Here is an 11,993-nt window from a genome sequence, read left to right as displayed (position 1 = left end):
CGTCAGTACCAGGGCGAGAGTGATATTTAAACCGCAAATAAAACTAAACTGTCAGGCCAATAAAATGCACGTTGACAACCTGGGCAACTTCTCTCTGGTGACACCCAGGGGGGTTTTGGTAACTGTGTGATACTAGTGGCATCAAATGTCCCTTGCACTTTCTACACGGCCCTGCTAGGACATCTCGGAGTGAATAGGAAAGGTGTTCCATTATGGGTTTTAAATGGGGTGTAAATACCTGTTAAAACCACGGGGAGTCGATATGGATCAGTCTAGTCTAGATGGGTGTTAAACCACAGGGGGTCTATATGGTCCATTTCCAGTCTCTCCTGTAACTATTCCCCTGGTCGTTGCTGTCAATGAGAATGTGTTCTCGGTCAACTTGACCCAGATACAATATGGGTAATGAACACGTGCACAAGCAGGGTTCTGTTTTCTGGGAGTATCAGGAAGCCCGATGGGGAATGTAACATGTCTGTCCGTCCCCCCCCAGAGTCAAGGCAAAGCTGGAGGAGCAGAATTCTAAGAGGGTCCAGGCCTTCATGGCTGGAGCTCCAGCAGCTGTTAAGATGATCCTGGGAAACCTCGATAAATACCAGGTGAGAGAAACCTCCCCCCTGATCGCATGGCTAGTCCCAAATGGATCCCCTGTCCAAGGTCCATATTTAGTGCACTATAAAGGGGAAATGGAGGGGGGGGCGTTTGGGATGTAACCAACGACCTGTGCTGTGTGAACGTGGACGTGTGTGTTATGAACACACTCCCGTTTTTATATTGGAGGAACGAGGGTGAGTTAAAATGGCCGCCGGAACGTACAGTGATGACAATCTTAGACACCTTTAGAGGCTGTGACCTATGAAACAACATCTGTAATTTTAACCTGAGTACGTGGTCAAGTCACTGGTTTACACGTTGCCGTTTGGAATAGAAGGATGGCGTGTGTGTGGTTTGTTCCAAAAGAAGGCCGCTCGTCTTCCTCATTTGTGTGAACTATGAATGAACAGTGTCTCCCTTGTATGTGCTCTTGAACACGTTGCTGCTCTCCTCTACAGTTTTTCACCGGTGAGTCCATGAACTGTGACGGCGCCATCGGCCTGCTAGACTACCGCGAGGACGGCGTCACACCGTTCTTCGTTTTCTTCAAAGACGGCATCGAGATCGAGAAATACGTAAGTTTGAGTTAGAGTTTATTTTTATTTTTACAGGGACAGTGCACATTAATCAACGTTTCAGTAAAAGTGCCGGTTTTAGCCAGCCGGCTAATTTTAACCGCAGTCCCTGGCAGGTTATTAAAAACAATTACAATATAGACAATAGCAACATAGGACAAGCAAGACGTAGCATACAGACAGAGCAACATAGAACAAAAAGCAGCAAGACAAAGTTACCATGACGATGGAGGACTGTGGTTCTCTGTAGGGGATGTAGTTACCATGACGATGGAGGACTGTGGTTCTCTATAGGGGTGTAGTTACCATGACGATGGACTGTAGTTCTCTATAGGGGGTGTAGTTACCATGACGATGAGGGACTGTGGTTCTCTGTAGGGGATGTAGTTACCATGACTGTGGTTCTCTATAGGGGATGTAGTTACCATGACGATGGAGGACTGTGGTTCTCTGTAGGGGATGTAGTTACCATGACGATGGACTGGTTCTCTATAGGGGGTGTAGTTACCATGACGATGGAGGACTGTGGTTCTCTGTAGGGGATGTAGTTACCATGACTGTGGTTCTCTATAGGGGATGTAGTTACCATGACGATGGAGGACTGTGGTTCTCTATAGGGGGTGTAGTTACCATGACGATGGAGGACTGTGGTTCTCTATAGGGGGTGTAGTTACCATGACGATGGACTGTAGTTCTCTATAGGGGTGTAGTTACCATGACGATGGAGGACTGTGGTTCTCTTAGGGGATGTAGTTACCATGACTGTGGTTCTCTATAGGGATGTAGTTACCATGACGATGGAGGACTGTGGTTCTCTATAGGGGGTGTAGTTACCATGACGATGGACTGTAGTTCTCTATAGGGGGTGTAGTTACCCCTGAAATGACATAAGTAGCACCCTATTCCCTATATAGTGCACTACTTTAGACCAGGGCCCTATAAACCCTATATAGTGCACTACTTCAGACCACTGGTGTGCCATTTGGGACAAAATAATTCAAAAACATTCTGATCGTTGCAGATAGAAATAGAATGACTAGAACAGACAAATCCCTGGGTTCTACACGCCAGATAAATCCCCCCAACCCATTTCTATCTGAACTCTCTGTGACGTTACATATCCCAATTAAAACACTCTGCTCTGCCTGCCTAGTGAGGGGGGTTGGAGTTTAAAATGCCTCGTGACAATGAAACGCCAACACCCACGGGACAGCCACGCCAGTCAGAGGGAAGAATGCACAGGGTGTGGCATGTACATTCGCTATTACTGAGTCAGGAACACAGAGGGGGTCACGGGTGGTTGGATGGTTCCTTTACCCGTAGCTTTAAGGGAGGGGACACGGGTGGTTGACTGGTGCTTTCCCCAGCTTTAAGGGAGGGGGAGACGGGTGTTGGATGGTGCCTTTACCCTCAGCTTAAGGTAGGGGGTCACGGTGGTTGAATGGTTCCTTTACCCTCAGCTTAAGGAGGGGACACGGGTGGTTGAATGGTGCCTTTACCCTCAGCTTTAAGGGAGGGGTCACGGGTGGTTGAATGGTGCCTTTACCCTCAGCTTTAAGGGAGGGGTCACGGGTGGTTGAATGGTGCCTTTACCCTCAGCTTTAAGGGAGGGGATCACGGGTGGTTGAATGGTGCCTTTACCCTCAGCTTTAAGGGAGGGGATCACGGGTGGTTGAATGGTGCCTTTACCCTCAGCTTTAAGGGAGGGGATCACGGGTGGTTGAATGGTGCCTTTACCCTCAGCTTTAAGGGAGGGGTCACGGGGTGGTTGAATGGTGCCTTTACCCTCAGCTTTAAGGGAGGGGACACGGGTGGTTGAATGGTGCCTTTACCCTCAGCTTTAAGGGAGGGGGTCACGGGTGGTTGGATGGTGCCTTTACCCTCAGCTTTAAGGGAGGGGGTCACGGGTGGTTGAAATGGTGCCTTTACCTCAGCTTTAAGGGAGGGGGTCAGCGGGTGTGAATGGTGCCTTTTACCCTCAGCTTTAAGGGAGGGGGTCACGGGTGGTTGAAGTGGTGCCTTTACCCTCAGCTTAAGGGGAGGGGGTCCACGTCAGTACAACTACTTTAGAGGAAGTGTCCCATCAGGCACTAGAAACAGCCATAGAACATGTAACATGGGAGGTCTAAAGTTAGTGCACTATATAGGGAATAGGGTTCTATAGGGCCCTGGTCCTAAGTAGTGCAACTATAATAGGGAATAGGGTTCTATAGGGTTCTGGTCCTAAAGTAGTGCACTATATAGGGCATAGGGTTCTATAGGGCTCTGGTCTAAAGTAGTGTTACTATATTAGGGGTTCTATAGGTTCTGGTCTAAAGTAGTGCACTATATTAGGGAATAGGTTCTATAGGCTCTGTCTAAAGTAGTGCACTATATAGGAGATAGGGTCTTAGGGCCCTGGTCTAAAGTTAGTGCACTATAATAGGGAATAGGGTTCTATAGGGCTCTGGTCTAAAGTAGGTCTATATAGGCGGAATAGGGTGCTGATTTAAGATACCAGTCACACCAACTCTCTGACTGACTAAGCCCACGCATTCATCTGATAGACTGAAGTTTCGTTCCACCGTGACTTCTGGGTTTGCAATTGGGATGGCTAAATGAAATCTTCCCTTGACTTTCTCCCGACTTGCCGAACTGAGTGGCTGTACGGATAGAAGAAAGAGGACATTACACGGAGGTTGTTTACAGGTTGGAACGCCGAGGGTACCGCCCCGAACAGAGGCGGTACCGCCCCCCGAACAGGGCTTACGCCGACAGAGCAGACCACACGTTGAATAGGGGTTTTGTCCCAAATGGCACCCCCTAGTTTGACTACTTTTGACTAGGGGACCGATCAGACACACCTAATAGTGCCTTCTCCTGTGTCTCCCTCTATCCACCATCCACGTGGGCACATAGTCTCTCTGTCTCCCTATCCATCTCCACGTGGGTAATAGTCTTCTGTCCTCTCTAATCCATCTCCACGTGGGTATTAGTCTCTCTGTCCTCCTCTATCCATCTCCCACGTGGTGGTAATGTCTCTCCTGTCTCCTCTATCCAACCCCACGTGGGTAATAAGTCTGTACCTGTGTCGTCTATCCATCTCCACGTGGGTAATAGTCTCTCCTCTATCCATCTCCACGTGGGTAATAGTCTCTCCTCTCTCGTCCTCTATTCATCTCACACGTGGGTAATAGTCTCTGTCTCCCCCCCTCTTATCCATCTCCACGGGTATAGTCTCTCCTGTCTCCTCTAATCCACCTCCACGTGGGTAATAGTCTCTCCTCTGTCTCCTCTATCCACTCCACGTGGGTAATAGTTCTTCCCCTGTCTCCTCTATCCTCTCCACGTGGGTAAAATAGTCGCTCTCCTCTGTCTTCCTCTATCCATTCCACGTTGGGTAAATAGTCTGTCCTGTGTCTCTATCCATCCTCACGTGGAATAGCTCTCCTCTATCCATCTCCACGTGGGTAATTAGCTCCTCTCTGTCTCCTCCTTATCCATCTCCACGTGGGTAATAGTCTCTCCTGGTGTCCCTCGTAGTCTCATTCTCCACGTGCGGTAACAGTCTCCCTGTCTCCTCTGTGCAGAAACCATCTGGAACCGTCAACAGGAAGTGCCTGGATCGGAGGAGCGTGTCTGCTTGTTTACCATAGCTACAACCGCCCCTGATCATGGAACAGACTTGACGACCCGGGCCTGCTTGTACCGTAGCCGACCTCCGCCCCGATCACGGAACAGACTGACCCCTGCTGTATCCCCGCCCCAACCACCTGGAACACGACTTTCTTTCTGTCATTCAGTTTTTAACCAACCCCACCACCGTCTCTTCGTCCCCCGCACTGGGCCTCCGAGGGAGACGCCAGGCCCTCTGTTTCTAAACCGGGCGGTTCCGTCGGGTCAGGAACCCCCCCCCCTCTCACCACCGTGGATGGATGGATCTGAACCGGCTTGGGTGCTGTGGTGCGTGTGGCGAACTTCCACAGCTGCCAGCGACGTTAAGCTTCCCACCTTGCTGCTCTCACACCAATTGTAAAGGATTCATTGACACTATTGTTGTGAAATTAAATTGGGCCTGTTGGCCGAAATACAACCTCCTCTGTGCTGTCTGCGTTCACTTCTGAATCAGTACCCAGATTAGCATTGGGGTTCTGGTCCTGTTGGGCCAGTAACTGAAAGGTTGCTGGATCGAATCCCAGAGTTGACAAGGTAAATAAAAGTGTCATTCTGCCCCTGAACAAGGTAGTTAACCCCACTGTTAACCCGATAGGCCGTCGTTGTAAATAAGAAATGTAAAAARAGATTATATGACAAAAGACACTTACGCCTTCATATAGCCCTTGATGTAGCTCTGGTAGGCCTTCTTGTTGTAGGCTGAGGTCTCCTGCAGTTTGCTGTTGAGCACAATGTCAACTCCGCTGACTGTGGCTGCTTCACTGCCCTCATCTCCGCCCTCCGCAGAGGCGTTGGCACCGATCAAAGCACCGTCGACGTCCTCCGATCTGGAAGTGAGCTGGGAGGGGAGATTCTGGTTAGGCTAGCAGGCTAACGTTACAACGGTATCAACACGTCATCATAGTTACCTAGCAGYTCCGTTTAACAAGCCGAAATTGCCAAACATGTTTCATAACCCTCCTGTATTTTGTAAATTAGTGGAATAAATTGAATAGCTAGCCAAGTTACTAACAGCTAAGGAAGATAACTGTATTGAAACGGTAAAGTAACTTAGTGGACGTTAACGTACCTTTCCCTGTACCTCGTACAGCATACCGTCGCAGACCTCCGTGATTTTGTAAACCTCGGTGAATAGCTCATCTCCTGAAATACATCATTATTAGCCAACGCATACKCAAACTRGGAGTTGAAACGGTAGATAACTATTGTGTGAGTTAGTAGGCTAACWAAAAATCAGCTGTTTACAATAGAAACAGGGCAGTTAGTATAGCTTGTTACCTAGCTAGCCAGTTAATGCTAGCTAGTTAGCCAAATGCCGGTAGGCCTCGCTAACTAGCAGGGAAATGCTAACCCTTCGGTAAGCCTAAACAGTCTATCGGTTTACTCCGTTATACAGTACATATAAAATATAAATTGGATCGATCACGGTACAGAATACCACGGGGATTACGACGAAGTTTAAAAAGTAATTTCCACCACATCGTTGGCACAAAAGGCCGTYGAACTTCCGGTAGGCCCCAATAAACACACTACAAATGCAGACCAACAACAAAAAGTGATATTTATGYAAAAAATAATAACAGAGTACTGATAATAAAAACGTTAGTTTACCGGTGAGGATATCCTTGTAGATTATCATTTTTTGTTGGATTGTAGATGTGACGTTCAAGGGAAGATGGTTTTGGATCCCTACCCGTCTCAGGACTCGTATGGAAAAGGACAGAAAACAGCGGTTCCCCAACTTAGATAGCAGCGGTACTAGTGACGTCACGCCGGACGGTCTGCAAATATGGGTCACAGTCGCCCCCTTGAGGACATGTTGCGCGGTGCCGCCTCTCCGGGCGCGTTCCAGCCTGCACTTCTTATTTAGTCTCAGGTTTTAAGCAGTCGAGGAGCCGGGCGGGTTGACTTTGTTTTGGCCACCCCTTTTTATTAATTTATTTATTTATTTCACCTTTATTTAACCACGTAGGCTAGTTGAGAACAAGTTCTCATTTACAACTGCGATCTGGTCAAGATAAAGCAAAGCAGTGCGATAAAAACAACAACACAGAGTTACACATGGAATAAACAAACGTAACACAATATAAAAATCTACCCTGCAGTACTCTCCCAGTCAGGTTTGTCGTGCTGCCGGGAAGCGTCGCCACCCAATTTTATTCCCCCAATTTGAGAAAACACGGAGCTGGTAAAACTATTTCTGAAATTTGTATTCGGATACATTTTAAATTAATTATATTTAAGGCCAGGCATCACAGGATAATAGGGATTTTTTTCTTTACTCTCATCAGACTGTAACTTTACCAGTTGAAAGTATACATAAATACAAGATATTTAAAAATTWAAATATGCAAATGAGGCAAACAGTCCTTAAATATGCGTGAATTTGCATATTATGAGAATCTGTTTTTCAACACATTGCTTCAAGGCAGAATTTTTTTGTTTTGTTTTATTGGGATAAGACACTCAATGGTCAGACTTCTACAGATCAGTTTATCAAAATATTGTCATTTCATGGAATTATTTAAAAACACTATTCACATGTATGACGGATGCATATTTTGCATATATTTACACATAAAATGACACTTAAAATCAAAACAACACAAGATATTTATAAAAAGCCTCTGTAAAAGTCTGACTATAAGACCTAAGAACCTTTGTGTGGAATAATGGGAATGTACGTACTTTGAAGACTGAGAAAAATGAATTGGCGCACCGGGAACATGTCGTTTTGAGAAAATGGCCGATAAAAATAGTGCAATTAAAATGTGCTTTCCATAAATATGACCATTTATGTCACATTAATTATGTACCTCGATCGGTGGATCAGGCACATTTTTTCTTTCATTCACTGCTTTTCTTCGCATCGCTTATTTTTATTCACATACTGTCGGTATATTCTTCGAGATTTTCTCAGTTTGTCTTTACTTTGATTATTCGCGGGAAAATGATCAAACGAGGAAGTGCAGTGCGCGGGACATGAGGCATTTTATCCAATCAGGTTGCCGGAAAGAGCCTTTAAATGCCAGTAACCAATCGGATGTCAGAAAATGACTATTTCAGCACGAAGCACGACGTCTACAAAAGGATATAGCCATATATGGACGAGCTAACGATGTGGTCCGGAAAACGAGCGTTTTGAATGATAGATGATTCAACATGGAGAGTTTTAAAAATAGCTGATGAAGTTCTACATGAAACATGAAATCAAGAACGACATTTACGGAAGATGTAGTTAGTTGACGGAGTTGGAATAAAATGATACAAAATAAACGATTTATATACATTATTGCCGATATATTTGTACATTTTATGAAAGTATATAGTTGCAAAATACCCCAAAGTCTGAAAATGACAGATGGAAGCAAAATCACATTTTTTGTTGCCTGTGGTGCCTGGCCTTAATTACCACGAAAATTCCATGAAAAGTGACAAATAGAATGACAAATAGAATGACAAATCAAAAACCTATGTATATCAGCCTAGAGGTACTCTTAGAAACAAAGGTGCCATCTAGAACCTCAGTTGTACCCCATAGTAGAACCCTTTGAAGAACCCTATTTGACTCCAGGTAGAATAGAACCCTTTTGGTTCCAGGTAGAACCCTTTCCACAGAGGGTTCTACATGGAATTCATGGTTCCAGGTAGAACCCTTTTGGTTCCACGTAGAACCCTTTCCACAGAGGGTTCTACATGGAATCCAAAAGGGTTCTACCTGGAACCAAAACGTGTTCTACCCGGAGCCAAAAAGGTTTGTCCTATGGGGAGTGTAGGTAAACGGGTTTCTTCCCAGTGTTCTCTCTGGCCGTGGCGAGAATGATGAAGAACTGTCGGCTACGTTCGTGTTGCCCTGCGGACGCCTGTCAGAGGCTTGACCACTTGGGCCAATCAGAACGTTGAAAAAATAATCACCAGCAGTTCCCATCCAGCATTATAAACAACATGTCCACAACCACAAGCTTTAAAAGGCACGTCCGCAGCGGACCAGACCAGAGTGGCCATTGCAAAGCCCAAGGAGCCTGACCCTCTCTGGAAGTTGCTGTAGGGATATGTAGCCTCTACTGGCTATTGGTTGAGACGCAGGGTCCATTCTAGCTTGATATGTCAGGGTGGACAAGTGGACAATGTGAATTGGCCCAAGTTAAAGGTTATAATGCATTCAGGTTATAGTTTATTGAGATAAATGAATACACCAACACCAAAAGATTGATTTGATGGCAGTTTTACAATAAATTTCCTGCAATTCTACTTCAGTAATGACTTATATTCACTACTTGGTCTATTGGTTAGATAGCAGGTTTAATCTATGCAAATAAATTCTATGAATTGATAGTTCACCTCTGTATTTTGTCACTCCCTGATCTGTTTCACCTGTCTTGTGTTTGTCTCCACCGCGCCCACCAGGTGTCCCACTTTTCTCTGTTATCTCCTGTGTTTTCTGTTTGTCTGTTTCCTGTTTGTCTTGTCAGGTCAAACCAGTGTGTTTCCTGTTTGTCTTGTCAGGTCATACCAGTGTGTTTCCTGTTTGTCTTGTCAGGTCTTACCAGTGTGTTTCCTGTTTGTCTTGTCAGGTCAAACCAGTGTGTTTCCTGTTTGTCTTGTCAGGTCTTACCAGTGTGTTTCCTGTTTGTCTTGTCAGGTCATACCAGTGTGTTTCCTGATTTCCTGTTCTCAAGTTTTGTTTCTAGTCTCCCCCGGTTACAGCTGTATAAACCTATGATAGAGTTATCAGGGGTTACAGCTGTATAAACCTATGATAGAGTTATCAGGGGTTACAGCTGTATAAACCTATGATAGAGTTGTCAGGGGTTACAGCTGTATAAACCTATGATAGAGTTATCAGGGGTTACAGCTGTATAAACCTATGATAGAGTTATCAGGGGTTACACCTGTATAAACCTATGATAGAGTTATCAGGGGTTACACCTGTATAAACCTATGATAGACTTGTAGGAATAGTATTTTTTGTTATTGACTATTTCTAGAGATTTTATAAAATATTTGATTTCAAGTAAAAAATATATTGCATTTAGGGGACAGATTTCAAACACTTGTTTTTGTGTATGTAAGATTTACCCGAGAGAATGAAGACATGAACCACTAATTCAATAGTCCTGTTTTCATTTAAATAATAACATATTACATCTTTCATTGTAAATTCATGGGTCTTATTAATGAAATAAAAAATGTAATTACTTTTTTTCTCTCAAAATAATGTCAGAGTCACAATCATAAAAAAAAACGTTTCCACTTTATCACCCAAAAATAAATATGTCCTTTAAGTTCATACATTTAGACAAGTTATTACAAGGGTATATATTGAACAAGATTTTTAAAGATAATTTATTTTACTTTATTTTATATACAAAATTTGTGAGGAAGCAACCGAGCGTTCTTTCATTCGATTTCAGTAATATGTGCGTTCCAGAAGAGTTTCCCTGTAGGAGAGAAAGTGCCTCATTAAGATGTGGTAATTACATGTCTTATCCAGCGGGGGGACCTTCTAACATAAAGTGTGGCATCATCTTGAAAATGGTCTCCAAAACACGAAGGAGATTTCATTAATTGAGTAACGCCTGAAGGTATTACGACCTTTAATATATTGGAAAGTTATATGTAATGCAGACCATGTACCGTTCAGGAGCACTGAAAATCTACCGCAAAAATTTTTATTTCTATCAAACACATAGGGAAGAATAAGAAATAGTTTTTAACAATAATATCTTAGTTTTTTCCACAGAAGTGTTTTGTATGGGGGAGAAGTTGGACATAACATCGTTTCCAGGCTAAAAGATTTGTTAGTAAATTTGGACAGTTTCTTCCAGTTCTCTGCTGCCAATGACTGGAACGAACACAAAAATCTCTGAAACTGGAAACACTTATCTCCTTCACTAGCTTTAAGCACCAGCTGTCAGAGCAGCTCACAGATTACTGCACTGGTACATAGCCCATCTATAATTTACCCAACAACTACCTCTTTTCCTACTGTATTTATTTATTTATTTATTTTGCTCCTTTGCACCCCATTATTTCTATCTCTACTTTGCACATTCTTCCACTGCAAATCAACCATTCCAGTGTTTTACTTGCTATATTGTATTTACTTGTATTTACTAGTTAACAACTGGTTAACTAGTTGAACTAGTAACCTTATTAGTGAATAACCTGTTAACTAGTTGAACTAGTAAGCTAGGTAGTGAATAACAGGTTAACTAGTTTAACTAGTAAGCTAGGTAGTGAATAACTGGTTAACTAGTTGAACTAGTAAGCTAGGTAGTGAATAACTGGTTAACTAGTTGAACTAGTAATCCAGGTAGTGAATAACAGGTTAACTAGTTGAACTAGTAAGCTAGGTAGTGAATAACTGATTAACTAGTTGAAATAGTAAACTAGGTAGTGTGGATTTACATCCTCTACCTTATTATGGATTGAGAGTTGCCTGTCTAATAGAACACAGAGGGGGTTTCCTTAATGGGAGCCTCTTTAATGCAAATTCAGTTGAATGTGTTGTACCGTTGTTTTGACTAATGACCTTCCACTGACCTTGAATATTTTTTTATATTTTTTAATTTAACCTTTATTTATTTAGGCAAAGTCAGTTTAAGAACAAATTCTTGTTTACAATGATGGCCTACACCCTGGCTAAACCCGGACGACGCTGGGCCAAATGTACACCGGCCTACGGGACTCCCGATCACGGCAGGTTGTGATACAGCCTGTGTGTCTGTGTACGCTGACGACTCAACAGTAAAATAAATACCTGACAACCTTAACATAGAGCTCCAGTCAGTTTTAGAACGGGTAACTAGAAACAGGTTTACCATAGAGCTCCAGTCAGTTTAGAACGGGTAACTAGAAACAGGCTGAACATAGAGCTCCAGTCAGTTTAGAACGGGTAACTAGAAACAGGTTTACCATAGAGCTCCAGTCAGTTTAGAACGGGTAACTAGAAACAGGTTGAACATAGAGCTCCAGTCAGTTTAGAACGGGTAACTAGAAACAGGTTTAACATAGAGCTCCAGTCAGTTTGAACGGGTAACTAGAAACAGGTTTAACATAGAGCTCCAGTCAGTTAAGAACGGGTAACTAGAAACAGGTTAACATAGAGCTCCAGTCAGTTTAGAACGGGTAACTAGAAACAGGTTAACATAGAGCTCCAGTCAGTTT

At 43.7% G+C, this 11,993-nt stretch overlaps 2 protein-coding genes and 1 long non-coding RNA gene across 4 annotated transcripts; 2 read left to right on the top strand and 1 right to left on the bottom strand.

The window, feature by feature from the left end:
* Nucleotides 1-476: 476 nt before the first annotated feature.
* LOC112077894 (translationally-controlled tumor protein homolog) lies at nucleotides 477-1,208 on the top strand (the record flags this gene model as incomplete). The annotated part of the gene is made up of 2 exons (XM_024144306.2): nucleotides 477-599; nucleotides 1,053-1,208. Coding segments are annotated over 2 exons (255 nt in total), but the record flags the coding sequence as incomplete, so codon positions are not given.
* Nucleotides 1,209-4,078: 2,870 nt separating this feature from the next.
* LOC139026526 (uncharacterized) lies at nucleotides 4,079-4,314 on the top strand. 2 transcript variants are annotated; one of them, XR_011478347.1, is made up of 2 exons: nucleotides 4,079-4,104; nucleotides 4,228-4,314. It is a non-coding gene; the product is annotated as an uncharacterized lncRNA (long non-coding RNA). The 2 variants fall into 2 exon arrangements; XR_011478348.1 differs by lacking the exon at nucleotides 4,079-4,104 and adding an exon at nucleotides 4,122-4,143.
* Nucleotides 4,315-5,440: 1,126 nt separating this feature from the next.
* Nucleotides 5,441-6,577, bottom strand: LOC112077893 (translationally-controlled tumor protein homolog). Its single transcript, XM_024144305.2, has 3 exons — nucleotides 6,435-6,577; nucleotides 5,893-5,966; nucleotides 5,441-5,661 (listed from the first exon to the last, which is right to left on the bottom strand). The coding sequence occupies exons 1-3, from the start codon at nucleotides 6,460-6,462 to the stop codon at nucleotides 5,470-5,472; spliced, it is 294 nt and encodes a 97-aa protein (XP_024000073.2). The 5' UTR covers nucleotides 6,463-6,577; the 3' UTR covers nucleotides 5,441-5,469.
* Nucleotides 6,578-11,993: the final 5,416 nt, after the last annotated feature.

Source organism: Salvelinus sp. IW2-2015, unplaced genomic scaffold (assembly GCF_002910315.2).
Source record: "Salvelinus sp. IW2-2015 unplaced genomic scaffold, ASM291031v2 Un_scaffold5028, whole genome shotgun sequence".
In the NCBI taxonomy this organism is placed as follows: Eukaryota; Metazoa; Chordata; class Actinopteri; order Salmoniformes; family Salmonidae; genus Salvelinus; species Salvelinus sp. IW2-2015.
Note: the sequence above shows the minus strand (reverse complement) of the source record. Positions and strands in the feature narration are given on the sequence as shown.